This window comes from Prorops nasuta, unplaced genomic scaffold (genome assembly GCF_024137725.1).
Source record: "Prorops nasuta isolate Cenicafe-Biocafe unplaced genomic scaffold, Cenicafe_Pnas_1.2 PNAS00014, whole genome shotgun sequence".
Lineage (NCBI taxonomy): Eukaryota > Metazoa > Arthropoda > Insecta > Hymenoptera > Bethylidae > Prorops > Prorops nasuta.
Genome location: NW_027116811.1, coordinates 3,363,159 through 3,391,031, shown reverse-complemented (window position 1 = coordinate 3,391,031; position 27,873 = coordinate 3,363,159). Strand labels below are relative to the sequence as shown.

Genomic DNA, 27,873 nt, shown 5'->3' with positions numbered 1-27,873 from the left:
GTGGAGGCATACTTTTCTACAAAGATTACTTATAAGTTTCTCATCCCCTCCTCATTTTTTCATATAAAAGTACCAGCTATGATAACCAAAATAAGAAGCTATATATACATTTGTAAAAAGCCATTTCCTAAAATTGGGAAACTCTAAATATCTTTAAAATTCTTCTTTTATTACGAACTACAAATATCTATATCAGCTTTTATTGAAATATTTTTATTCAACGAAGCTAATCAGATATTGATGATAAACAACTTCAGATATATATATTGAATGTTACATCGTGATTTTCATAGTCCTCTTCGAAATTTTATACCTGCCTGATCATGGTAAATATAGTACTGTGTCTTTTAGCTTTAATAGCGGCTTCACAAAGTATGTAGATTATCAAAGCTTTTAATATAGTTTTTATAGTATATTCGTATTTCTCAAATTATAATAAATTAATTAGTAATTTATTCTAGCATTACCCTATGACCTTACACCAAGAATTGTAAACGGTCAAGAAGCTAAAGAGGGAGAATTTCCATATCAAGTATACGCATTACTGTTTTTATTTCAACCAATAGTTTAAAAAAAATAATAAAATGCCGATAACAACAATAACACATTTTATAGATATCAATACAAGAAAAGCCCCTAAATCTTCACACCTGCGGAGGCTCGATACTAAATGAAAATTACGTGCTTACCGCAGCGCATTGTGTAACGTTATATAGATCCAACGATATTATAGTTATTGCAGGAGTACTTGATAACAATTTGAAAAATTATACACACGAAGTTGAAAAAATTATTACTCATCAACGATACGATCCTAAAGATTCTTATATAAACGATATTGCTTTAATAAAAGTAAGTATCTTACATACTTAAATCTCTAGTTATTCTACTTCTTAGTGAAATAATTTGAACGCTATTGTAAAAATTGTTAAAATCATATTACATCTATTAATTATTAACTTGAAGGTAAAGAAACCATTCGAAAAAGTACCAACGATTAAAAACGTTCTTTTACCATCCAAAGATGAACCCATTAATGAAGGTGACAAAGTAGTGGTATCTGGATGGGGAGCCCTTTCGGTGAGTAATACTAAATATTACAAAACTTTATTATGCATTGTAAAAGTAATTAGTTTTTCTTTTTAATATAGGAAAATGGACCATCAACCAATATACTCCGACGTGTGGATATTTTTATAGCGAATCAAACTTACTGCAAGGATATGTACAAGAAGACAGGCTCCATGATTTACAAAAATCAGCTTTGCGCTTATGATCCTAAAATTCCAAAAGGATCTTGCTATGTAAGTTAATATACATTCTTATTTTCAAAATATCGTTTAAATTCATTGACATATACATTTGTTACTTAATAGGGAGATTCTGGTGGACCTTTGAGTTTTCACGGAAAAATCATTGGTATCGTGTCCTTGGCCAAAGCTTGTGCTCTTACTGACTATCCAACCGTTTACACACGAGTATCGTCTTATCTAGATTGGATAAGAGAACATGCTGTTTAACGCTCGATATATTTATGATATGATTGTATTTATTTATGATCTCTTGTCAAATATAAATTAATTTTAATAAGCTTAATGTAATTTTATTGTTTTTAGAAATTCTATAAATTCTACCCATTATTAATTAAATTCATGTAACGATAATGTATTGTAAAAATAAAAAGATATAAAAGTCAGAAATAAGGGCATTGCCTTCTATGTCTAAGAAACATGATATTCTAATTTAACATCTTTCAGATTCATCAACATGCATTAGTTTTACTACTACTAATCTTACAGACATTCATTCCTGTGTAGTCGTTGTTCATTTTATCAATTAAATAAACGAGTATGTTTTTTAATATCTAGAACAAGATTCGATGAATGTAAATATCTTTTACTCTAATTTTATAAGCATGTACCTGTATTTTAATTTTTATTGCAATCAATAAAACCATTAAGTTATTCTGAAATGATTGGATTAATAAAGGTTACGATTGTTTTTATTCCATATAGATTTAGTAGAAAGCAAGCTGAAAAGAGAGTAATTATGTATTTCTATTTATAGCACAACACCTACCAAATATACACAAAAAAATAAATATTTGTAATCCCAGTAAATTAATTACACTGCACTCAAACACTAGCATACCCATTGAGCATTTGCTGAATTTTACAGAGTTCTGATTTATCAACCTAGCGGGAAGCTGGTAAAGAAAGATTTCTACATGGCCTAACGCGATTCATAAGATGGGCTGAACAGTGTGCAAATATAGTACAGCAAAACAAAATCAATTACACTGCAACAATAATATGTAATTTTTTAATAAAAAATGAATGCACATAATGCAAAAACATAAGGTATCATTTTGCTTCGAACCATATTAACTTTTTAATCAATACTTCATTACACCTATGAGACACTAATATGAAACATTATTTTATTCGTGGATATACCTGAAAATTACCGACATAAAAATATATACTATCAAATCCGACTGGAAAAATAATGAAATTGTTATAAATTATACGATTGTGAGCTCATAATCAATTAATATATGTTAAAAGAAACAACTTGACTCTAAAGCAGCAAACGAAGAACAAATATATTCATTTAAGATGAAACTCCTAAATACTGTTCCATCTATAATATCAGATTAATCTTTGAGATTTATGTTGTTTGAATTACTATAGTCTTATATTACATTGACGCAATTTTCCTCCTTTTTTTGCTGAGTACAAATCTATCGATCTATATCATGATCTTAAATATGCAATGATAGCTCAATGAAGTCAGCCAGCAATTTGTACAATTTATTGATAAAATTTATAATTAAAAGATATTAATTGATAAAAAAAAATTATTTTTATAAGATCCAATCATTTCGATGACGACAGATTCAATGAAATGCGAAAAAATAGGCATAATAATATTCACATTATTATTTGTAAACATAAGAAGATAATTAAATACGAACTTTATTTAATTTCAAATACTCGCCAATCGTTATTTATCGCATAATTGTGGTGAATTCTATTTATTAGATTAAATAAACTAATCTGTTATAATCAGGACATTCCTTAGCCTACTTAATTTAATCAATCTAATACCTAATCCGTAGATAAAGAATTTTACACCATCGAAAGATAGCGGATTTAATGCACACGCCAGATCAATTGCTTGGGTTTTACCTAGTTTTGAGTGATCAAGATATATTTCTTAGAACATTCTACGTGCAGACACTATTTTACTGAAGCTATTCACAAATAAAAAGAGATATTACTGAAGTGTTTAATAAATATGTTTAGTCTGTAATGTTTATCATTTAGCTAATTCCAATTTAGGTGGGTAAAGGCAAAGCTTTCTTACCTTCGAAACATGTCCATATACTATTTGCTCCAAATTTTAATAAAACTTAGTGTCAGTAAATGACTAAGTAAGACCCAAATTATAGTTCTATCATGCAATCGCAAGTATATTTAATGTTCATTTTAATTTGTAGTACATGGTGTGTAACAGAAAGTAATTAATAAGCCTCTCTAGAGGGCTATTACGAGAACGAATGTCCTATTAAATAATCATACTTTGCTACTGATTATCATTAGATATTGTTAAGCACACACACACACTCAATAGTAATTTTGTTTAATCCAATTTAACAATTGAAGAAATTTGTTTCTAAAGCATTAAATTGGTTGAATTTCCTAATATAGTTTTTCTGTTTAACAAAGGTATGATTAAATTGTATTAGGGGTCAGAGAAGAATTTTCTCGTTGATATAGTCAGGAGTCAGGACATGGGACTGTTGGTTGCATGTATGTATGTGTGTATTGAATCCTGCAGCAGTGGCTCTCTACATATCAGTTTTTCCACGGGCGAATCGATCCTCTCTACCTTCTAGCCAAAACCAAAGCGCAGTTTCCTCAACTGTCTATCATGATCTCTCCTGGGAGAGTCACTCCTGAAACTTTCCCTTCAACTCTTTTATTTCCTACCAGTTTCTACTTTTGCTGCATCCAAGTCTAGATTGTGCACATATTTTTCCAATAAATTATAATTTTTTGTAAAGGCAGACTATAAATTTTAGAATTCCTTCTCTGCTTCTTTTATGTGAATAGCATAATTTCCTTTCAATATATGGCTAATTAGAGATTTCCCCTGGTGTATTTATCTTGAAAGATTATACACAACTAATTAAATCTAGCGTGAAGGGAACTTTGGCTTCGTAAAGATATCTAGACGGTTGAATGAAGATCAATTCAATTGATTATCGCGATTGGAAGCAATCAGACTTCAACAAATAAAGAATAAGGTAATACTACTAAGGGGACGAAAATTTTCAGATATCAGATGGCTAGTTTGTTAATTGATGGTTCAAATAGACTATCAAATCTGTCTTCATAAGATCGATTAATGCTCCAACTGTTATCCATACACACACAGCTGAATAACCAATATACATTCATCAGTGTTGGAGTATTACAAACTTTCGCAATAATCTTTAAGCTTATGAAACTACTACGGATGAATTAATAAATTTACAGAATGAAAATATTGATTTTTGTTTTAATTTTACCATTTACAAAAAGAAATTGGTAAGCATTAAGTTATATATATATAATCAGATACTGCTATAAATATACTTGTTTAAAAATGTATTTATCGGTTCATTCAAATATTTCAATATCTTATCAGAAAATATTTTCATGCTTTATAATACGAAATCCGGATAATCAATATTAATTTGATAGATTATGTTGTCTTTTTGAAAGAAAAATTCAAATTATTAATACTGCTGACTCAAACCCGGAATTAAAGTAAAAGAAATGATAAAATAATAAATAAAAATATTTAAGAAACCAATTTTTTTACATTTAAAAAAAATAAGAATTTATATACACTTATACAGCTAGACAAGATAATCATTCGTGTAATTTTACACTTGCAATAAAATGATTTTTCTGATTCCAATACTTTCTTAATAATAATTTATGTTTCGATGCCCACACACACACAATTAAATTTTCCTGTATCCAATCATAAAAATAGTCATTAATTTTCTTCTTATATTTCCAACTTTTTTCATCATCCCTTAAAAAGTTTACGACTAACAAATAAAATAAGATCTAAACTTTTTAGTAAAAATCACAGAATGTCATAGAATGCGTGACGATTATCATCGCGTATCATAAATACTTCCTTTAATCATGTTATCATTATAAAAGCGGATATCAAGACAATTACTTTTTATTCATTGCAATAAGCCAATCAGATATTAATGATAACAAACCTGACATATAAATTGACTGCTTTGCTGTGATTCTGACAGTGTTCTTCGATCAGTCATATTTCATTGACTATGGCAATTACTGCAGTATTGTGCTTTTTCGCTTTAGTGGCAGCTTCACAAGGTATATATATACATTAATCGATTTTAACAATAATTATAAATTCTGTGTCTGTAACTATATACTAAGTATTGCAGTAGTTTTTATACAAGGTTCACCACGTAAGATGCTGCAAAGCAAACACCTAATAAACTGTTTATCACCGTATCTTTTAAGATATAAGAGTTGAATTTTGCAAACATAAGGCCTCTCAGAGGCAAACTAGTTAAATATTTTGAAATGACCCCACATCCACAAATTTAGTATACTTACAAAGATAAAAGTTTATTCGCTTCCACAATTTGGAGCATTTTAAATAGCCGACTATATATATCGATATTTTTATAAATAGAAATTTATTAATTCGTTAATTGTACCCAACAGCCTTGCCCTTTGATCTGACCCCAAGAATTGTGAATGGACAAGATGCTAAAGAGGGACAATTTCCATATCAAGTATGCATGAATGTTTTGTATATAATTAATAGATTTAAAGAAAATTATAAATCATAATAATTCTAATACTATTATCACACATTTTACAGGTGTCATTACAATACGATAAGGAGCATTTCCATTTCTGCGGAGGATCGGTCCTAAATGAAAATTATGTTTTAACCGCAGCGCATTGTATTGTAGACAAAGATCCAAAAGAAATCGTAGTTATTGCGGGAGTTGTTGATTACAATTTGAGAAATTATACGCACAAAGTTGAAAAATTAATACATCATGTTAAATACGATCCCTACAAAACTCTTGCTAATGATATTGCTTTAATAAAGGTAAAGATTTCAGGCTATTTGTTTAAAATTACTGCATTTCGTAGTAAATTAATTTGTCTTGATATTATAAAAAAAATTAAAAATAATATCGTATCCATTATTAACAGGTAAAGACCCCATTCGAAAGAGTACCAACAATTAAAAGCGTTACTTTACCAGCCAAGGACGAAGTCACTAAATCAGGCGACAAAGTAATCATTTCTGGTTGGGGAAGACTTTGGGTAGGAATTTTACTAAATATTTAGAGCTTTATGTATATTTTAGATTGAAAAAGTAATTTGCTATTCTTTCTATTGTAGCAAGGAGGACCAACGACCAATATACTGCAATGGGCCAATATATCTATAGCTGACCAAACTTATTGCAGCCAAATGTATGAAAAGATGGACATGCCAATTTACGAAACTGAACTCTGCGCTTTTGACCCACTACATTCCAGAGGATCTTGTCATGTAAGTCCAAATACATTCTTCTTTATTCGAATAAACCTTTTTCGTGATATAATTATGGACATGTAATTTGTTTATCTAATAGGGAGACTCTGGCAGTCCATTGACTCTTAACGGAAAAATCGTTGGTATTGTATCCTGGGCTAAAGCGTGTGCTCTCACTGACTATCCAACCGTTTACACACGTGTATCGTCTTTTCTGGACTGGATCAAAGAACACGCTATTTAACATGTGACCTATTTATGACATAATTATGTTTATTTATTTCTTCTTAATAATATTAATCGATTTTGATAAATAAATATATTACGAAATTGCATGAAACTTACTTGTTATTAAACATTCCTCTCTTCAATCGTAATATATTTTGAAAGTATAATAAAAGAATTGTTACTAGTTTAAGGAGACACTCGAAATTGAATTTTTCTGCTCATAAGGAAAAAGACTTCATATTTAAAAAATAATATTCATTATACAATATTTGAAAACTACTATATAATCATTAATACATAAAAAGTGGTATTACTTCCGAAATGTAATGTCATAAAATGAACTTCGTCTGTTATAAATCCTTTACATTGCTTTAAATTTGGTATTTTTGATAGAACTTTTTGCCATTAACTTACTGAATTGAATTTGTTAGTAGTCTTTATAGAATCGTTATGCCATACCCAAATAAGAACATTTTTAATTCTGCTTGTAAAATAAATGAGAAATTAAAAAAGAAAAAAAGCTTTCCTTGGTAAAGCCAGAAAATTGAAAGCAGAAATTTTATTCAGATCAATACACGCGGTTTTACGTATTAAGTAAAGTCATTTCAACTTTTCATTTCAAGTTTTATGAATCCAATTTTTGCTTCAAGTGCATTTGTCATCGACGAATGAATCTTACAATAGAAAAACGATAATCCCAATAAAAATATTTTAAACAAAATTATTTTAGACTTTCAATAATTTTATATATTACATAATGTATGTCCGATCGATGCATAGTCATTTAATTGCAATACATTTAGCAAAGAGTTTATTGAATTATATTAGATATTTTCTTAAAACATTACTTAGAGTATTTAAAATTTAGTAGAATTGATACAATAAAAATTATGTAGTAAATTCAATTCATACATTTATTTAATATTTACACACTTTTATTAAGTGCATGTTTACAATTTTAGAATAATTATGTATTATTGAATATTACAATACTGTACGTCTGAATGTTTCGTTCTTTTCACATCAAGTGGCTTTCTCAAACCTTTTCTCACCATCTTTTATTACAATTTCAAAATCAATTTTTAAGCATCTCCACATCAACAGCAGCAAATCAGCTTTAATTTGAAAAATTCTCAACCGAGTCTTACGCGTGTGAAATGCTTTTTGAAGAAACATAGCTGTAATTGCATTGAATCTATTCGAACAAAGGTCCACTTAAATATATGCTTTGAGGTGTGTAATGTAAGTGTTAATGAAATAGAGTTATGATAGTAATATCTTGGAGTAAGAAATGTAAGTGTTAGTACAACTGTCTTCTAATTGCGGATTATCATTATATCTGAGATTGCCGAAAGAACTGATTTTATTTATTATCAACCAATCAAATGCTTATGATAAGAAAACTTCACATATATATAAATTGAACGTTTAACGTACCTTCAATAAAATTTCTTCAAACCTTTATATCAAATTAACCATGGCAATAACTGCATTGTGCCTTTTCGCTTTAGTCGTGGTTTCACAAGGTATCTAAATTAAATTAACTAAAGATTTTCATTAACTGATACATTAAGTATGTTATTTATTTCTAGCTTTACCTAACGACCTGACTCCAAGAATTGTGAGCGGAGAAAATGCTAAAGAAGGAGAGTTTCCATATCATGTAAATATGAATGTTTTCATCATGACTAATAGCTTTAAAGAAAATTACAAATAAAAATATCAATAATTTTATAGGTATCACTACAATACAAAGGCAAAAATTTTCACTTTTGCGGTGGCTCAATCTTAAACGAATATTACGTACTCACCACAGCACAATGTCTTGATGACGAAGATCCGCATGATATCATCGTTATTGCGGGAGTTGTTGATTACAATTTGAAAAACTATACTCACGAAGTTCAAGAATTTATTCTTCACAAGGGATACAATCCTAATGATTCTTTTCTGAACGATATTGCCTTAATAAAAGTAAGAAACTTAGAATTTGATTTCGAGCTATTGTTTTCCATTGTGGACTAATTTTTATTTATTTAATATAAGCTTATTAAACAAAACAATTTGATTTTCATAAATAGGTAAAGACTCCATTCGAAAGAGTACCAACAATTAAAAATGCTCTTTTACCATCGAAAGACGAACCAATTAATGCAGGTGACGAAGTAGTGATATCTGGATGGGGAAGAACTGCGGTAACAAATTTACAAAGCTCACATTAAACTGTACATATATAATTTAGACTAAAAGTATATTTTTTCTCTCTAATATAGTTTGGAGGACCAAAAAGTAATGTACTCAAACGCGTCAATATTCTTATAATTGGCCAGGAATATTGCAAACGAATGTATGAGAAGACGGACAAGATTTACGAAACTCAAATTTGCACTTATGATCCTAAAGCTTCAAAAGGAGCTTGCTACGTAAGTCAAAATACAATCTTATTTTTTTTAAATCTCCTCTATAATATAATCACATGGACGTGTAACTTCCTCTCTCAATAGGGTGATGCTGGTAGCCCGTTGACTCTTAACGGAAAAGTAATTGGCATTGTATCCTGGAACAAAGCTTGTGCTCTTACTGACTATCCAACCGTTTATACACGTGTATCGTCTTATCTGGACTGGATCAGAGAACATGCTGTTTAACATGCGACCTGTTTATGAGATATCAATATATATTTATATTCTTTTCCAAAATAAGAATTGAAATTGATAAATAAATATAAATGTACACCGAAGTATTATGAAATTTATTTGTTATTAAACATTCCTCTCTCCAGCTTTAAAGTATATTGTAAGTATAATAAAAAAAAGTATTTAAGTAATTTAAGGAGAGATTCAAAATTGGATTTTTTACTTACATTTTGACACATTTCACATTTAAAAGAAAAAAAACTGATATTACAATTAATATATATATTCATTATAAAATATTTAAAAACGCTAAATACCAATAGAAAATAGTATATAATTTCAGAAATATAGTAGCATGGCATGAACTGTAACCTAAATTCTATTCTTAAGTATGGTGCTTTTGTTAGAGCCTTCTGTTATTAACTTAATGATTTAAATTTCTGAGTAGTCTTTAGAATCGTTATATCATGCCTAAATTATACAATTTTAAGTTCTGCTTGTAAAAGCAAGAGAAATTAAGAAATAGAAAAAGTTTTCCTTGGTAAAGTTGCAGGTACACGGCACATTCACTCCACAGTTCCATAGGCCTTATACGCAACGTGCGTGATTCACGCGCTGTATAGCCGTACTTACATACGTGTGAAATATATTTTCAAAAAAACATAATTTTAATCACATTGAATTGTTTTTAAGAAAGATCCACTTTGGGAAACGTTGCAGAGGTGTGCACTATAAAATTTAAAAAACTATATACTAATAACAAGTCATATCTTCGAATATAGGAAACTTGAGTGTTGGATAAATTCTTCCTTTATTTACGAATTATAAATATATCAGCGAATACCGATAAACTGATTTTAATCATTGGTATTAGCCAATCAAATGCTTATGATAAAACAACCTCACGTATATAAATTAAATGTTTGGCATGATTTTGGTGGTCTTCTTTTTTAAACTTTGATATCAGATTAACGATGGCAATAACTGTGTTGTGCCTTTTAGCTTTAGCTGTGGTTTCACAAGGTATGTAAACCAATTTTAAAGATTTCCGATAACTTTTATATTCAGAATGGCCAGTTTTAATCGATGCATGTACTTATTTTGGAGTTATTGCCGTATATATAAGAAAAATTGTTTGAAACAAAAGTTAATTCGTATCATCAAGGAGAACATATGGTAGAATCATTAATTTAATTTTAAGTGGCATGCAAAAGGAAAAATATAAAGGTCACTTTGAAATTTTTAATGAGAACAGCCTCTATATTATTACAATTTTTGTAATTGACCCGAAGATCTTATAAAATTCTATCATTTTTTCGTTTCATCCATTCTTTTCAGAGATATTTAAATGTTAATTTTTATATAGTTGTAGGGATTGACTGAAATACTGTTCATAAACGATACGCACTCACGAGAGAGCACTCTCTCACTTACATATACACTTTCATATTAAAATTTCTCCTGAAGAACTGGATGAATTAAAGGAGTAAAAAGACGGGTTTAAAAAGCTTTTAAAATATCAGGTAATCCAGTTGAAAAACTCAAGGTGACTTTCTTATCTCCTTTAACACCCCTATCAAGGTCAAACGAAGAATATTTATGTATATACTCTTCTAACTGAGACATCTATTGTTTAAAATTTGTTTCTACGCGACAATATTTCCAGAATAATTACGTGTACCAATTAGAAGAGAACATCTTCATTTGAATAAATTGCTCAAGTGGTAATTATTTGATTTGTTTTCTATTTCTAGCTTTTCCCAATGATCTGACACCAAGAATTGTAAATGGGCAAGATGCTAAAGAAGGAGAATTTCCATTTCAAGTACATACGAATGTTTTCAATATAACTACAGTAGCTTCCAAGAAAATTCTAAATATTAATATTAATAATATTATACATATTTTACAGGTATCAATACAATACAAGAAAGATAATTTCCATTTCTGCGGAGGTTCTATCCTGAATGAATATTATGTGCTAACTGCAGCACATTGTGTTGACGGCGAAGATGCGAACACTCTCATAGTCATTGCTGGAGTTGTCGATTACAATTTGAAAAATTATACACATGAAGTTGAAAAATTGATTCGTCATGCAGATTTTGACTCTGAATATACTATGCTGAACGATATTGCTTTAATAAAAGTAAGAAACCTAGAATTTTATTTGAAACTATTATCTCCCATATTAAAATAATTTGTATTGATATAATACGAGCATAAAAAAAGAATATGGCTTTTATTATAAATAGGTAACGACTCCATTCGAAAAAGTACCAACAATTAACAACGTTCTTTTACCATCAAAAGACGAACCAATTAAAGCAGGTGAAGAAGTAGTCATATCTGGTTGGGGAAGGCTTTGGGTAATAATTATATTAACTTTTTTAAAACTCCATATGTAATTTGAAAAGAAAAATCAATTTGTTATTCTTTCTAATGTAGGAAGGAGGAACAAGACCCCATATAATGCAACGCGCCAATATATTTATAGCTGACCAGACTTATTGCAGCGAAATATATGAGAAAATGGGAGCAAAGGTTTATAAAACTCAAGTTTGCGCTTATGACCCTAAGACTCCAAGGGGATCTTGTTATGTAAGTCAAAATACATTCTTATTTTTTCAAACAATTTTTTATATTTTAATTATGGAAATGTAATTTTTTATCTAATAGGGAGACTCTGGTGGCCCATTGACTCTTAATGGAAAAGTCATTGGTATTGTATCCTGGGCCAAAGCTTGTGCTCTTACTGACTATCCAACGGTTTACACACGTGTATCTTCTTATGTGGATTGGATCAAAGAGCATGCTGTGTAGTATACTGTATATTTATGACTTATCATTATTGATTAATATTATGTTGTATAATAAATATTTATAATCATAGTAAATCTCGCAATATTCAAAAACTAGTCTACCCATTATGAAAATGCTCGATTTTGCAGTGTCCTGATTTATCAACTTATAAAACATAGTTGTTAAAGAAAGATTTCTATATAGGCCAACGATTTATTCAATGGAACCACATTATCCCAATAATAATACATATACTATCAAATTCGGAACGTGAAGTAAATAAAATAATTAGTAATTTTAGGATTGAGAGAATTAATATTAAATTTGCATATGTTAAAAGAATCAATTTGCCTTAAAAGCAGCGACAGAGTAAAAATTTGATCTATTGAGTGTATGGTTCTTTAATACTGCTCCACATATAATCATGGATTGATATTTCACATCTGCTTTGGTTGAATTATTATAGGTTGTATCCCTTTGTCACAACTTCTCTTCTTATTTAGTTAGTACGAATATGTTAATCTGTAAAATGATCTTAAATATGCAATGATGACTCAGAGCAGATAGATAGTAACTTTTACTGTTTATTAATAAGATTTATAATTAAAAGATCTAAATTTATTATTATAAAATATAAATTAAGGAAAATGAATCATTTCGATAATGATACCTTCAATAGAATGCAGAAAGTAGGCAAAACATTTATATTCAGTCTATAAACTATAAAGCCGTTTATGGTTTTGCTAACTTCAATTTAGGTAGGTAAATGCAATATTTTTTACCTTCAAAACATGATGCATATAGGATTTACTCCAAGCTTCAATAAAATTTGGTATTGAGAAATATCTAAGTAAGACCTAATATATAGCTTCATGAAGTAATTGCAAGCACACCTATAAGACTGTGTTTGTATATTGAGATCTACAACAGTGGTTTTTTTCATAGCGATTTTTCCGCGGGCGAATCGATCATTTCTATCCAGCAAAAGCGTAGTTTAGTTACCTGCAGTGTATTATGATCTCTCCTAGGAGAGCCACTCCTGAAACTTCCCCTACCAACCTCTTATTTTCTATCGCTTTCTAGTTCTGCAGCATCCAAGCTGAGACTGTGTATATATAATTTCGATAAATTAGTATTCTTTGGAAAGGCGCACCAAAAATTGTAGATTTCCTTCTCCACTTTATTTACAAAAATCATAAACGTTTATATAAACTTCTTGCCCTAATCAGATTTCGTCTATAGTATATTTATCTTCAAAAAGATTACAAGCAGTTAATTAAACGTAGCGTAAAGGGAACTTTGGTATTGTAAAGATATCTAGTCAGTTGAATGAAGATCACTTCAACTGATTACTAAAGAATGGAAGAGCAACCACATTTTGTTAAATAAAATAAAATAATATTACTAAACGTACGAAAATTTTTAGATGTCAGAAGGCTAAATGTTTATTGATGGTTCAAATAAACTATCAAGTCTGTCCTCTTAAAATTGATTAATTCTCTAAATTCCACTTAGCTGAATCACCTATATATATTTTCAACCATGTTAATATTACAAATTTTCGCAATAACTTGTAAGCATATGAAACTATTACTAATGAATTAAAATACTTAAAACAAGAAAAATATTGATTTTTTCATTTTAGCAAGTTTGCAAGAAGGAATTGGTAAGAACAAAGTTATAATTATACAGTATGATAAATGTACTTCCTCAAAATGGTATTTATCGATCCACTCAAATAGTCCAATATCTAATCAGTATATGAATTTTAATGCTTTAATATGAATTCTGGATAATCTATATTAATTTAAGACATCATGTTGTATTTTCCAAAAGAAATTTAATTTATTAATACTGCTGATTCAACCCGCGGAATTAAATTGAAGGAAATGATAAAATAACTAATAAAAATATATAAAAAGACCATTTTTTTTCTTTAGATTAAAAAAAAAGAATTTATATACAAATTTTATAGCTAAAAAAGATGATGATTTCTGTAATTTTATATTTGCAAATAAAAAATGTTTTCCATTCCAATATTATTTTCTATTATATTACATTTTGATACGTAATTAACATCCTGTATCCAATGATAACAATCAATTTTCATTTTTTTCTTATAAATGAAATTCTTATCATTTTTAGTAGAAATCGGAATATCATAGAAATGGTTACGATTGTTATCGCGTATCACAAATGCTGTTATTAACTAAGTTATCATTATAATCGCACACACACACACACACACACACACACACACAATATCGGCGCAATTACTTTTTATTTATTGTAAGCCAATTAGAGATTGATGATAACAAACCTGCCATATAAATTCACTGCTTTGCTGTGATTCTGACAGTCTTCTTCGATCTGTCATATTTCATTAACAATGGCAATTACAGTATTGTGCCTTCTCGCTTTAGTGGCGGCTTCACAAGGTATGTATATATATATATATATATACATTAATCGATTTGAACTATAATTAAAGACTGTGTCTGTAACTATATATACCAAGTTCTCCAGTAGATTCTATATAGGATTTATTACTTAAAATGCCTTAAAGCATGCACATAAGAAACCGTCTATTAATGTATCTTTTAAGATATCAGATTTGAACTTCGCATACATACGGCCTTTTAGAGCCAAACTAATTCGATAGTCCAAAATTACTCCGTGTGCAAATCTAATATTTACAAAGAAAAACAATTAATTGCATCTATAATCTAAAATATTTTAAATAACGGATCTTAAATATCGATATTTTTGCAATTAGAAATTTATTAATTCATCATTTACACCCATCAGCTTTGCCATTTGATCTGACCCCAAGAATTGTGAATGGGCAAGATGCAAAAGAAGGAGAATTTCCATATCAAGTATGTACGAATGTTTTTTACATAATTAGCACAGCTTTAAAGAAAATTCTAATTATATTAATACTAATACTAATTATTACACATCTTATAGGTATCACTACAATACAAAGCAGGTCGTTTCCACTACTGCGGAGGCTCGATCCTAAATGAATATTACGTATTAACTGCTGCGCATTGTATTATGGGCAAAAATCCAAACTCATTTGTAGTTATTGCGGGAGTTATTAATAATGAATTAGGAAATTATACACACGAAGTTGAAAAAGTAATTTATCATGAAAAATACGATCCCTACGAAACTCTTGTTAACGATATTGGTTTAATAAAGGTAAAGATGCTATATATTTTGTTTAAAATTACTGACTTCCGCAGTAAATTAATTTCTCTTGCTATTAAGAGAAACATTAAAAATGATATCGTATCCATTAATAACAGGTAAAGACCCCATTCGAAAAAGTACCAACAATTAAAAGCGTTACTTTACCAGCCAAGGATGATGTCATTAGAGAAGGCGACGAAGTAGTCACTTCTGGTTGGGGAAGACTTTGGGTAAAAATTCGACTAAGTTTTCAGAGCTCTATGTATAATTTGGATAGAAAAAGTAATTTGTTGCTCTTTCTACTGTAATAGCAAGGAGGACCAGCAACTAATATATTACAACACGCCAATATATATGTAGCTGACCAAACTTATTGCAGCCAAATGTATAAAAAGATGGACCTGCCAATTTACGACACTGAGGTTTGCGCTTATAACCCTAAGACCCCAAGGGGATCTTGTCATGTAAGTCAAAACACATTCTTATTTTTTCAAAAAATTTTTTATATTTTAATTATGGAAATGTAATTTTTTTATCTAATAGGGAGACTCTGGTGGCCCGTTGACTCTTAACGGAAAAATCATTGGTATTGTATCCTGGACCAAAGCTTGTGCCCTTACTGACTATCCAACCGTATACACACGTGTATCGTCTTATCTGGATTGGATCAAAGAGCATGCTGTTTAATCACTTATGTATATATGACTATTGGCTATATTTATTTATGTTCTATTATAAAAAATAAAGCTTTGTTATAACGAAGGTAAATCACGAGATCTTTAAAAACTAGACTACCCATTGAAGAAACGTTGATCTTTGCAGTGTCCTGATTTATCAACCCTTTGTATAGTCGGTAAAGAGAGATTTCTACATAGCCCAAAGTTTCACTAAATGAAGCGACATTATATCCAAATAAAATATGTACTGTTAAATCCCAAAGATGAAAGAAATAATGTACTTAAAAATTATATGATCAGAGCAATTTATATTCAATTAGCATATATTAAAAGAATCAATTTGACTTTAAAGAAGCGACAGAATAAAAAGTTGATCTATTTAGTGTATGGTTTTTTAATACTGCTCCACGTATAATCATATATAGATTGATATTTGAGATCCGTGTCGACTGAATTATTATCGACTTGTATCCCTTTGCCACTACTTCCCTTTTTATTTTAGTGAGTGCAAGTATGTTAATCTGTATCATATATATGAGTTTAAATATGCAATGATGACGCAAATCATATAAGCAGTGTAACTTTTACAATTTATTTTTAAAATTTATAATTAAGAGATCTTTCTCTAATTTGATTATAATAAAATATATATTGAGGTAAACAAATCATTTTTATAATTGCTCCTTCAATAAAATGCAAACATTAGGAAAAATATTATTCAGATTATTTATAAACATAAAACGATAACCACTAAAACCTTTATTTAATTTTAGTTACCTATGAATTATTATTTATAGAATAATTATGGTACATTTCATTTAATAGTTTAAATAAACTAATATTTTATAATAAGATTTTATTAGCTTGTTTAAATTAATCAATCTAAGTACATTTAATCCTTTGATAAAAAATCTTGCACTGTCGAAATATAGCAAATTTAATATTCACGTCAAAAGAAATGCTTAAGTTTTACCCAGTGTATCAAGATCAATTGAAATATTGCTTCAAACAGTTACAAATACTGATTTATCGTTACTATCCACATATGGTTAGAGAGTTATTAGCAAATTGCATAATAATGATGCTTAGTCTGTAAGCTCGTTTATCATTTTGCTAACTTGAATTGCGGAGCAGGTAAAGTTACCAAAGCTGCTTTACCTTCGAAATATGTTCATATTCGGTTTGCTCTAAGCGAGAATACAACTTAGCAGACAAGAAATTTCTAAATAAGACCCAAATATACAACTCCACTATGTAAGCTAGCATATTTAATGACAAGTTTAACTTATAATACTCATTTGTTTTAAAAAATATATAAAATAGCAATCTAAGCAGATATTACGAGAAAGGACATCCTAAGAAATAATCAACAAAACTTTGCTATTATATATTATTAGCTATCAATATTCACACACTCATTAGTAAAATTATTTAATCGAATTCAACAATAAAAGCTAAGGTTTTTAAAGCACTACATTGATTTATTACATGTAATTTGATTAGTTTGTTTAATAAAGGAATGATTAAATTATTGTAGGTCAGAGAAGAATTTCTCGTGGATACACTCAGGACACGGGGTCGTTGGTCGCAGGTGAGTCCTGCAACAGTGGTTCTCCATATCGGTTTTAGTGTGGACCGATCGATCCTCCCTACCATCCAGCCAAAGCGCAGTTCTCTCAGCTGTCTGTCAGGATCTCATTCTAGGGGAGCCTTTTCCGGACTTTCTCCTTCAACCCTCCTATTTTCTGTTACACTCTACTTCTGGTGCATCAAAATCAAGACTGTGATATATATCGTTTCAAAAAGATTAGAATTCTCTGTAGAGGCACACTTAAAAATATATTAATCGATCCAATGCAATATTTCAATATCTAAATAAAGTTTAATGTTTTAATACAAGTTCAGTGTAATCTGTACTGTTTAAAGAGATGCGTTGAGCTGTAATAAATTATTTCCAGTGAATCTTCAATAGTTTTAGAAATACGAACTTTTTCATAGGGATCAGATTAATACATCTTACTATTTTTACGCACAGTATAATTTTTTTTTAATTTGCAAAAAGAAAACAAAAATAATGGATTTTTCATCCAATGATTTGCAGAAATTGAAGTATTATAAAAGGGGAGATACAATGATTTAATCTGTTTCATAAATGCTTCTTTCTTTTAACTATGTTATCTTAATATCAGCGGATTTTGATACAATTATTGCGTATTCATTACCGACCAATTAGATATCAACGATAGCAAAACTAACATATAAATTGACTGCATTGCCATGAATTTTATAGTCTTCTTCGATCTGTCACACCCGATTAATCATGGCTATTAGAGTGTTGTGCTTTTTGGCTTTAGTCGTAGTTTCACAGGATACGTAAATTATTCCAATTCAAAAATAATTCAATACCATAGCTACATACTTACTAAGCTCTCTACTCGTTTCTGTATATATAGAATTTTCCACTTAAAAGGCGAGAAAGCAATATCATACATATAAGAAAACATTTATCTCCCCATCTTTGGAGATATATCAGAGCCAAATTTTGCATAGATAAGGTTTTTGGCAATTAAAATAGTCAAATATTTCGGAAAGACCTTATACACAAATTTAATTATTCTTGCATTTACAAAGATAAAAATTTTCTTGCATCAACGATCTAGACCATTTTAAATAGCGAAGCCTATATATCGATATTTCCCTAAGCGGTAATTAATTAATTGGTCGTTTACTCTTATCAGCCATACCCTACGATCTGACCCAAAAAATTGTGAACGAGCAAGATGCTAAAGAAGGAGAATTTCCATTTCAAGTACACACGAATGTTGTCACAATATAACTAGTAGTTCTAATGAAAATCATAAATAATAATAATACAAATTCTACAGGTATCCATACAATCAAAAGGAAGTAATGTCCACTTCTGCGCAGGTACGATCATAAATGAATATTACGTGCTTACCGCAGCGCAATGTGTTGCAGGCGTAAAACCTCGCCTTCTTATAGTTGTTGCGGGAGTTGTTGATTATAATGTGAAAAACTATACACACGAAGTTTTCGATGTTATTGTTCATGGAGGATTCAATAGTGACATATCAAAGGAGAACGATATTGCTCTACTACAGGTAAGAATCCTAGTTTTTTTTAAATTATAAATTTTTCTTTCGTAGCATAATAATTTTTTTTGTTATTATAAATATAATTAAGAACAATATTTTATTTCTTACCAACAGGTAAGAACTCCATTCGAGAAAGCACCAACAATTAAAAATGTTCTTTTACCAACCGCAAAGGACTCCTTTGGGACTGGTGATAAAGTAATGGTAACTGGATGGGGAAGTCTGTGGGTTAGTATTACTGAGTGTTTGAAAGCTATATTTCAAACGGTAAAAATAATTAGTCTTTCTTTCTTATGTAGCAAAGGAGGACCAAAAACCAATATACTCAAACGCGTCAATCTTACTATAGTTAATCAGGAATTTTGCGAATATATGTATAAAAAAATGGAGAAGACGATTCACAGCACTGAAATTTGCGCTAAAGACCCTGCCTACCCAAGAGGATCTTGCGATGTAATTCAAAATACTTTCTTCTCTTTCTAAACTACTTTTATGTTAGAATCATATAAAGAGATATATTCTTTTTTCTAAATAGGGAGATACTGGTGGCCCATCGACTCTTAACGGAAAGCTCGTTGGAATTGTATCCTTTGCTGAAGGTTGCGCTCTTACTGACTTTCCAACCGTTTACACTCGCGTATCGTCTTATCTGGATTGGATCAAAAAACATGCTTTTTAACACATCCAATATATATAACGTATTAATATTTATTACTGTTTTTTTTTCAAGCATAATAATAGAAACTGATAAATGAATGTACACCGAAATTTTATGAAATATTAATCTCTTAGAAAAATATAAAGTTTTGAAAATTTGATATTAATGATGAAATTATATTTCCTATTTCAGTTTCATTAAAAACTTAATTATATCATTGTTTTCCAAGTTTTACTAGCTAATACAAAAATAAAAAAACTATTTTTGTAAAAAGTTATGTCATAGAGTAGGAAGATTAGATGCATGTAAAATTCTTTGCGGATTAAATCAACAATGTTTTAAGAAATATCAAAACAATCAATTATCTTTTAATGATTGCAAGAGCTAATCAGATATTGCTGATTAGAAGACCTCACTTATAAATTGATTGCTTTACAGTGTAAATCTGGTAGTATCCTTTGATCTTTTATATTTAATTCATCATGGCATTAACAATATTGTGCCTTTCTGCTATAGTAGTGGCTTCATCAGGTATGTAAATTACTTGAACTCATCAGCAGTTAAAACATTGAAATTATATATAAAGCTCTTCAGTAGCTTTTATCGTTCGTAATTTTCTCAAGTGACAATTTTTAAATTTTTAATCTACCCCCAGCTTTACCTTATGATCTAACACCAAGAATTGTAAACGGGCAAAGTGCTAAAGAAGGAGAATTTCCCTATCAAGTACACATCGCTCTTTTCGTTATTAATATTAGTTTTAACACAAATTACTAGAGTTATTACTAATTTTACATTTCATAGGTATCACTCCAATACACAAACATAAATTCGCACTTTTGCGGAGGCTCGATCATAAACAAGAATTACGTACTTACCGCAGCGCATTGTGTAGAAGACTTACGACCTATAGATATCAGAGTCATTGCGGGAGTCCTTGATTATGATTTCAAGAATTATACACACGAAGTTAGAAAAATTATTGCTCATGCGGAATACAATCCTGACAATTCACTAGAGAACGATATTGCTTTGATAAGAGTAAGAATCTTACATTTTTGTTTCCAATTATTGTCTTTTGATGGTAAACTATTGTTTATTGTTATTATATAAGATTAATTAAATTTATATTATATTTATTATTAAAACAGATAAAGAATCCATTCGAGAATGTACCGATGATTAAAAACGTTCTTTTACCTTCCAAAGACGAATCCATCAGTGTAGGTGAAAAAGTAGTAGTTTCTGGTTGGGGAAAGCTTTGGGTAAGAGCATAATACTTAGGGTGAGTCTTACCAAGCTTTATGAAACTAACAGTTATGGTTATAGCATTCTATAATTCCTGTCACATGAACTGTATAACCTTAACTAACTATTACTTTAACAGAGCTTAATAGGACTCACCCTTAGTGTTTTAAATCTTTGTTTAAAAACTGAACGATTTGTTTTCCCTTTTTAATTTAGGCAGAAGGACCAGGAACTAGTAAGCTTCAATATGCTAATATTTTTGTAGCTGATCAGACTTATTGCAGTAAAATGTATAAGAAAATGGGCTTGCCAATACACAAGACTCACATTTGCGCTTATGACCCTAAAGCTTCCAGAGGAGCTTGCCAGGTAGGTTAAAATGCATTCTTTTCTTAAAAAATTCCCTCATATTTATCGACATGTATTTGCCTCTAATAGGGAGATTCTGGTGGCCCGTTAACTCAAAACGGAAAAATCGTAGGCATTGTATCCTGGTCTAAATCTTGTGCTCTTACCGACTATCCAACCGTATATACCCGTGTTTCCTCTTATGTGGATTGGATCAGAGAACATGCTGTTTAACATCTGACATATATGTGAATTATTTGTATATAAATACACCTTCTTAAAAAAACACACTTATTTTAAATAAATGCAAATGAATTTAAACAAATAAATACATAGGTATTTTCTGAATTCTACCCGTTATATCCAAAATTTTTCTGTTTACTATACAAGTATAAAAACATATGACTCATTGAACGAAAATTTGATATTGGATATTATGTTCATAAGTTCTCAGAATTGCTTTATTTTTAAAAGAATGTACAATTTTTATATTGAAATTGATAAATACATTATACAATAGTTGAAAACAGCACCTATGAACAATAATATGCACCACGAATATATTGAGAAGCGATAAAATTTTGACCCCCATATTTTTCATTGTTATCCTATAATCTTGAAATTTTTGTTAGAGCTGTCTATCTTTATTTTGCTTTCAATTTTTAAGGATTTTTTTAATCATGCTTGTTCCTTTCTTTTCCCATAAAATAACTAGCTTACAACTAAATGAATAAACTATATTATTTTTTGATATAGTTATATCTTTTAATAGAAGAGTTAAGCACGTGTAAAATTCTCTAAAGGAAAGATTTAACCTTATATCAATGGATAACGATCAAATTATTTCTTGGTCATTGCAAACCAATAAGATATATTATTGATAAGAAAAATATTACCTATATAAATTGAACGTTTTGGCGTGATTCCGATAGTCTTCTTTTAGCTTTTATATATAAATGACCATGGCAAATATAATATTGTGCTTTTTATATTTAGTGGCTGCTTCACAAGGTAGGTAAATTAGTTTAATCAAAGCTCTCCGAACCCTACAATAAATCGATATTTCTACTGTAACAAAAAATTAATTTATAATTTATTCCTAGCTTTACCCTACGACCTAACACCAAGAATTGTGAACGGACAGGATGCTAAAGAAGGCGAATTTCCGTATCAAGTACGCATAACTGCCTTTACTAAAACATAATAATTGAAAATTACAAAAACGACTAATCAATTTTACACTGTATAGGTATCACTTCAATTTAAAGTCTTCAATTTTCATTTTTGCGGAGGCTCCATCCTTAATGAAAATTACGTGCTTACCGCAGCCCATTGTCTTGTGGACTTCGAACCTCTAATTATCAATGTTATAGCAGGAGTTAATAATAACAGTTTGCAAAATTTTACACACAACGTTGACAAAATTATTATTCATTCAAAATACAATCCTGACAATTCTTTTGTAAACGATATTGCTTTATTAAAAGTAAGAAATTTATATTTTTATCTTATAAAGTATCTGTTTTTCATAGTAAAACTAATTGTGCTTTGTTATTGTAAGAATTATTATAAATGACGTTTTATCTATTATAAAAAGGTAGATAGGCCATTTGAGAAGGTACCTACAATTAAAAATGTTCTTTTACCATCCAAAGACGATTCTATCAGTGTAGGTGACAAAGTAGTAGTTTCTGGCTGGGGAAAACTTCAGGTAAATAATACTAAGTGCTTCTAAGCTCTATGTTTTATAATGTTAAAATAATTTATTGTTTTTTTTTTATTCTTTTTTTAATGTAGGAAAATGGAGAAGGAAGCCAAATACTCCAACGCCTTGATGTCGAAATAGCTGATCAGACCTTTTGCAACAAAACATATATCGATTTGGGCGTACCGGTTCTCAAAACCCATATTTGCGCATATGATCCTAAAGATAATAAAGGTGCTTGCCAGGTAAGTTAAAATGTATTTGTATTTTAAAAATCTCCTGTATATGTATCGACATTTATTTATTTAATTAATAGGGAGATTCTGGTGGCCCATTATCTCTTAACGGAAAAATTATTGGTATTGCATCCTGGCAGGCAGGTTGTGCTCGCCCTGAATTTCCAACAGTTTTTACCCGTGTATCATCTTATTTAGATTGGATCAAGGAACATGCCGTTTAAATATCTTCCATATTTATTTAACGAAAATGTATATCCTTAAACGAATTTGTTTTTTTGAGAAATCTGTATATTTGCAATAAAAGTCATTTTAATTGTTATATTATTAGACAAATTGTTAGAATTTCATTCTCAGTTTTATGCTGTACCCTTATCCTTTTTGTTTTCCAAAAAATTGTCATACTGGCAACAAAACTAGGAAATCAGATTTGTTTAAAGTCATATCTTAAAATAGGAAGATTAAGTACGTATAAAATTCTTCTCTAATTGAATTATCATTCCATTAAGGAATACCAGCAGATTTATTTCCTAATCATTTCAAGCCAATCAGATATTGATGATAACAAAAACTTCAAGTATATAAATTAAATGTTTTTGCGTGATTTTAATAGTTTTCTTCAATTTTGTATATCCACTCAACTATGGCAATTACAATATTAGGGCTTTTAGCTTTAGGAATGGTATGGCAAGGTATCATATTAATTTAATTAAAAATAAAATTTAATTTATGTCCCAATGTCTCAGCTGACTCTTTATGGTGAAAACTTTTTGAGTGATAATGAAATAATATTTTAATTACGCCCAGTCTCCTCCCGTGGACCTGAACCTAGAATTGTCAATGGAGAAGTTGCTAAAGAAGGAGAATTTCCATTTCAAGTAAGAATTAATATTTCCCCGAGAATCGTTGACTTTAAAGAGAAATTTAATTATGCTTTATATATAGGTGTCCATTCAAGACATTGATACAAATTACCACTTTTGCGGAGGTTCTGTTCTAAATGAAAATTACGTGATCACCGCAGCGCATTGTGTAAGAGAGTCATTAGCCGAAGAGATTGAAATCATTGCTGGAGTTACTAATCATAGATTGAGGAATTTTACGCACAAAGTTGAAGCACTGTTTGTTCATGACGATTATAATCCTCACTATTATTTTCGGCACGATATTGCCTTATTGAAAGTAAGCTTCCCATTACATAGATTTGCTTTTATTAAATATGTATTGTTATAATAATAATTAAAAAAGAAAAAATATAAACTCGTTGCAGTTAAAAACACCATTCGAGAAAGTACCAACAATTAAAAGCATTCTTTTACCAGCCGAAGGCGATTCCATTATTCCTGGTGATGCAGCTGTTGTTTCTGGTTGGGGTGCACTTAAGGTCATTTAACTGTTTAGTTGATAAATATACAATGCTAAGTCTTTAAAAGCTCTATCTTACAGCGTGACACAATTTATATATTTATTTTTATTTAATATAGGAAGGAGGACCATGTACCAATATACTCAGACATGCCGTTATTTCTATAGCCAATTAGACATATTGCAAAAATATGTATGAGAAAATGGGTGCGACGGTTTACAATTTTCAGCTTTGTGCATATGATCCCAAAACTCCAGGAGGAACTTGCAACGTAAGTTAGAATAAATTTGCATTCGAAAAAGCTCTTTAATAATTATCGACGTGATATTTATATACTTCGTTTTCTATAAATTTAATAGGGAGATTCTGGTGGCCCTCTGACGGTTAAGGGAAAAATCTTTGGTATTACATCCTGGTCTTTAGGTTGTACTCTTACTGATTATCCAACCGTTTATACTCGCGTATCGTCATATCTCGATTGGATTAGAGAGCACGCCGTTTAAATAGCTGCTACGTTTTCCACTAAATTTAAGGGTGCAATGTCTGTATTAACAATATTACTTAAAACTCACTTGAATTAGTAAAATACCGTTCAATAAATTAATCTTGAGCCAATTCCAAAATACTATGGATTCTCTTCTCTGCCAATTTAAGTTTTCCTCCCATAAAATATTGCAAAAGAAAAGTACACACAATATACTTAATATGGCTCAAAAAATTTCCCTGCAACGATTGATTTAGAGCTGATTAATAAGTGAATGTGAAATAAACTAAAGCTTCTATTAATATTTGGACGTAGATTTCTTTTTCAATCAGTAGTGCAAATTAATTCTAATATGTACGATCAAATTGAATCAATAAAGTTATTAGGTTAACTATATAAAGTTTACAAGTAAGTGTTAATAAATACAAATTATATTGCACTATCATTGACAAAGATGGCCTGATTGAAAAGATAGCCTGTAGATATTTTATCATTAATATAATCAGCGTATGTTCTTGGTATCGTGCTGGGTATTCCCTTTCATTAACTTAATAATCTAGATATTGATTAATTTTTGTTAGATCACTGATAACATATACATTCAGTGCACTGAAGTTTGTTGATAACACGTACATTGTTATATAAATTATCAACTTTTACACGATTCTAATAGTCTTACTTGATCATTCAAGATTAGTTCATAATGGTCTGCAAATTTTTTTGCTTTCTAGCCTCACTGGCAATTTCTCAAGGTATGTATAAGCTCTAATACTTTATTGTTACAGAAAACTTCAAATTCTTTCAATTTTAACAGTTAACTTATTTATTTTAATTTTATTTCTACTACACACACATGAAAATAATTCTTAAATAATTTCAGCGATTCCCCTTAATCTTGAACCTAGAATCGTCAACGGAGAAGATGTGAAAGAAGGAGAAATTCCGTATCAAGTATGCAACGAATTTATTATAATAATAATGCTCAAAACTAAATGCAAATTGCATTTTTCAGGTTTCACTGCAACTTTCATATCTTGATTTTCACTTCTGCGGAGGGGCAGTTTTGAATGCAAATTATGTCATTACGGCAGCACATTGTTTAGTAGGAGTAGCTAAGGATGATATAAATGTCATTGCTGGTGTTATTGATAAACGGGAACAGAAATACAAACACGAGGTTGAAGCGATCATCAGGAATACAAAATTCAGCCCACCAAACTCTAACGTGCACGATATCGCTTTATTAAAAGTAAGAATCATATATACTCTTTGAGAAAAAAGATCCTTACACAAATCAATATCTCTGAAAGTATAACTAATATAATAAATTTTTTATTAGATGAAAAAGCCATTTGAGAATGTACCATCAATTAAAAGTGTTACTTTACCAGCTAAAGATGAAGTTATTAAAGCTAAAGATACTGCTGTGGTATCTGGTTGGGGAAGATATTGGGTAAGTTTGTTCATTAAAAAAATCTTTTAGCCACATAAAGCACTTTTTTAATTTATTATCTTGGTTAATGTGTAAACATTAATAATTATTTGATTTTAAAAATACAGATAGGAGGATCATCTTCCTACATTTTGCAACGCGCCAACATTATTATTGCAGATCAAAATTACTGTAAGAAAATGTATAAAAAAATAGGAAAAACAATTTACGACTCTCAAATTTGCGCGTATAACCCAGATATATCAACAGGATCATGCAAGGTAAGCTGTGTATGTTATAAAACAATTTAAATCTGCTATTTATTTATTTTTTCTTTTAAACTTAATAGGGTGATTCTGGCGGACCCTTGATTGTTAAAGGAAAATTAGTTGGTCTGGTATCATGGTCCAAAAATTGTTCTCTCACAGATTACCCAACCGTATACACACGTATTACCTCTCATCTCGATTGGATTAAGGAGAATGCTATTTAACGATCAATATGATCTTAATTTATAGTAAAATTGTAAACATATGTATAGGGCTTTTTGTAATAATACTTTCCACTATTAAACTGGGTATACAAACCTAAAAGGAGATTATCGAGAAGCGAGAGTTTGGGTAGCTTCAAAAAGTCTTGTTTAATTTATTCCTATTTATTTATTTAGAATTTTAATATGAGTCGTAGGAAATAAATGAGTACAGATGACGTATCATAAAGTCAAGCATGCGAGTAACTTGAATGAGCAGCCAAATGAATTTACAATGCTAATGAATTACCCTGTGACATTTCCTCCTATCAAGTAGCACGCAACTATATAGTTACCCCTCGAGTAATTTCGTTTCCCGTTTTTAACTCCTTCCGTTATTTCACGCACGCGCAAAAACTTGCCATTCGCACTTGGGCTTACAGTGAATGGAATGTCCTAGATGCAAGGCTCCTCATGTTTTTCCTTCAACCTGTATCCTACATCCTTTCCTTCCTTCTATCGAATATCTTGACCTCGAGGTCAAGTTTCACATACAAAAGGTCGTCGCCTCCAAACCCAATTCAGCATCATAGTCGTAAAACTTGTACGATGGCTCACTGATTTCATAACATTCACGAGCAAATAATTAAATCTCAACTAATTTATAT

The 27,873-nt window shown here is 29.9% G+C and overlaps 5 protein-coding genes and 1 long non-coding RNA gene across 6 annotated transcripts in view; 5 read left to right on the top strand and 1 right to left on the bottom strand.

The window, feature by feature from the left end:
- Positions 1-27,873, bottom strand: part of hwt (heavyweight) — a 96,643-nt gene that overhangs the window by 66,278 nt on the left and 2,492 nt on the right. The gene's annotated exons all lie outside the window — the stretch shown is intronic.
- LOC136778565 (transmembrane protease serine 9-like) lies at positions 311-6,859 on the top strand. The gene is made up of 12 exons (XM_066735520.1): positions 311-372; positions 462-532; positions 616-852; positions 967-1,080; positions 1,152-1,304; positions 1,377-1,517; positions 5,330-5,411; positions 5,772-5,842; positions 5,932-6,168; positions 6,276-6,389; positions 6,468-6,620; positions 6,703-6,859. The coding sequence occupies exons 1-12, from the start codon at positions 324-326 to the stop codon at positions 6,844-6,846; spliced, it is 1,566 nt and encodes a 521-aa protein (XP_066591617.1). The 5' UTR covers positions 311-323; the 3' UTR covers positions 6,847-6,859.
- On the top strand, positions 8,274-27,332 carry LOC136778563 (ovochymase-1-like). Its single transcript, XM_066735518.1, has 26 exons — positions 8,274-8,356; positions 8,423-8,493; positions 8,568-8,804; positions 8,912-9,025; positions 9,104-9,253; positions 12,146-12,288; positions 12,628-12,637; positions 14,628-14,706; positions 15,077-15,147; positions 15,239-15,475; positions 15,583-15,696; positions 15,778-15,930; positions 16,010-16,150; positions 17,681-17,734; positions 19,374-19,712; positions 19,795-19,858; positions 20,573-20,643; positions 20,722-20,958; positions 21,069-21,182; positions 21,382-21,534; positions 21,604-21,745; positions 26,185-26,255; positions 26,317-26,553; positions 26,644-26,757; positions 26,865-27,017; positions 27,086-27,332. Exons 1-26 carry the CDS (start codon positions 8,308-8,310, stop codon positions 27,227-27,229), a joined length of 3,462 nt encoding a protein of 1,153 aa, XP_066591615.1. The 5' UTR covers positions 8,274-8,307; the 3' UTR covers positions 27,230-27,332.
- On the top strand, positions 10,421-12,130 carry LOC136778564 (mite allergen Der f 3-like). The gene is made up of 5 exons (XM_066735519.1): positions 10,421-10,489; positions 11,221-11,291; positions 11,379-11,615; positions 11,722-11,835; positions 11,915-12,130. The coding sequence occupies exons 1-5, from the start codon at positions 10,441-10,443 to the stop codon at positions 12,128-12,130; spliced, it is 687 nt and encodes a 228-aa protein (XP_066591616.1). The 5' UTR covers positions 10,421-10,440.
- LOC136778233 (trypsin-1-like) lies at positions 22,438-23,781 on the top strand. Its single transcript, XM_066734895.1, has 6 exons — positions 22,438-22,524; positions 22,617-22,687; positions 22,763-22,999; positions 23,111-23,224; positions 23,311-23,463; positions 23,535-23,781. The coding sequence occupies exons 1-6, from the start codon at positions 22,470-22,472 to the stop codon at positions 23,676-23,678; spliced, it is 774 nt and encodes a 257-aa protein (XP_066590992.1). The 5' UTR covers positions 22,438-22,469; the 3' UTR covers positions 23,679-23,781.
- LOC136778237 (uncharacterized) lies at positions 24,123-25,304 on the top strand. The gene is made up of 4 exons (XR_010823385.1): positions 24,123-24,636; positions 24,725-24,838; positions 24,939-25,091; positions 25,180-25,304. It is a non-coding gene; the product is annotated as an uncharacterized lncRNA (long non-coding RNA).

Excerpts from the sequence above, each read along its gene's own strand:
- LOC136778233 (XM_066734895.1), top strand. The coding sequence starts at position 22,470 with ATGACCATGGCAAATATAATATTGTGCTTTTTATATTTAGTGGCTGCT. Across the intron at positions 22,525-22,616 it reads TTTAGTGGCTGCTTCACAAG|CTTTACCCTACGACCTAACA; the intron begins GTAGGTAAATTA and ends ATTTATTCCTAG. Across the intron at positions 22,688-22,762 it reads AAGGCGAATTTCCGTATCAA|GTATCACTTCAATTTAAAGT; the intron begins GTACGCATAACT and ends TACACTGTATAG.
- LOC136778565 (XM_066735520.1), top strand. The coding sequence starts at position 324 with ATGGTAAATATAGTACTGTGTCTTTTAGCTTTAATAGCGGCTTCACAA. Across the intron at positions 5,412-5,771 it reads TTTAGTGGCAGCTTCACAAG|CCTTGCCCTTTGATCTGACC; the intron begins GTATATATATAC and ends TGTACCCAACAG. Across the intron at positions 6,390-6,467 it reads CTGGTTGGGGAAGACTTTGG|CAAGGAGGACCAACGACCAA; the intron begins GTAGGAATTTTA and ends TTTCTATTGTAG.
- LOC136778564 (XM_066735519.1), top strand. The coding sequence starts at position 10,441 with ATGGCAATAACTGTGTTGTGCCTTTTAGCTTTAGCTGTGGTTTCACAA. Across the intron at positions 10,490-11,220 it reads TTTAGCTGTGGTTTCACAAG|CTTTTCCCAATGATCTGACA; the intron begins GTATGTAAACCA and ends TTCTATTTCTAG. Across the intron at positions 11,616-11,721 it reads ACGATATTGCTTTAATAAAA|GTAACGACTCCATTCGAAAA; the intron begins GTAAGAAACCTA and ends TATTATAAATAG.
- LOC136778563 (XM_066735518.1), top strand. The coding sequence starts at position 8,308 with ATGGCAATAACTGCATTGTGCCTTTTCGCTTTAGTCGTGGTTTCACAA. Across the intron at positions 9,254-12,145 it reads CTTCAAAAGGAGCTTGCTAC|GGAGACTCTGGTGGCCCATT; the intron begins GTAAGTCAAAAT and ends TTTATCTAATAG. Across the intron at positions 17,735-19,373 it reads CACGGGGTCGTTGGTCGCAG|GTAAGAACTCCATTCGAGAA; the intron begins GTGAGTCCTGCA and ends TCTTACCAACAG.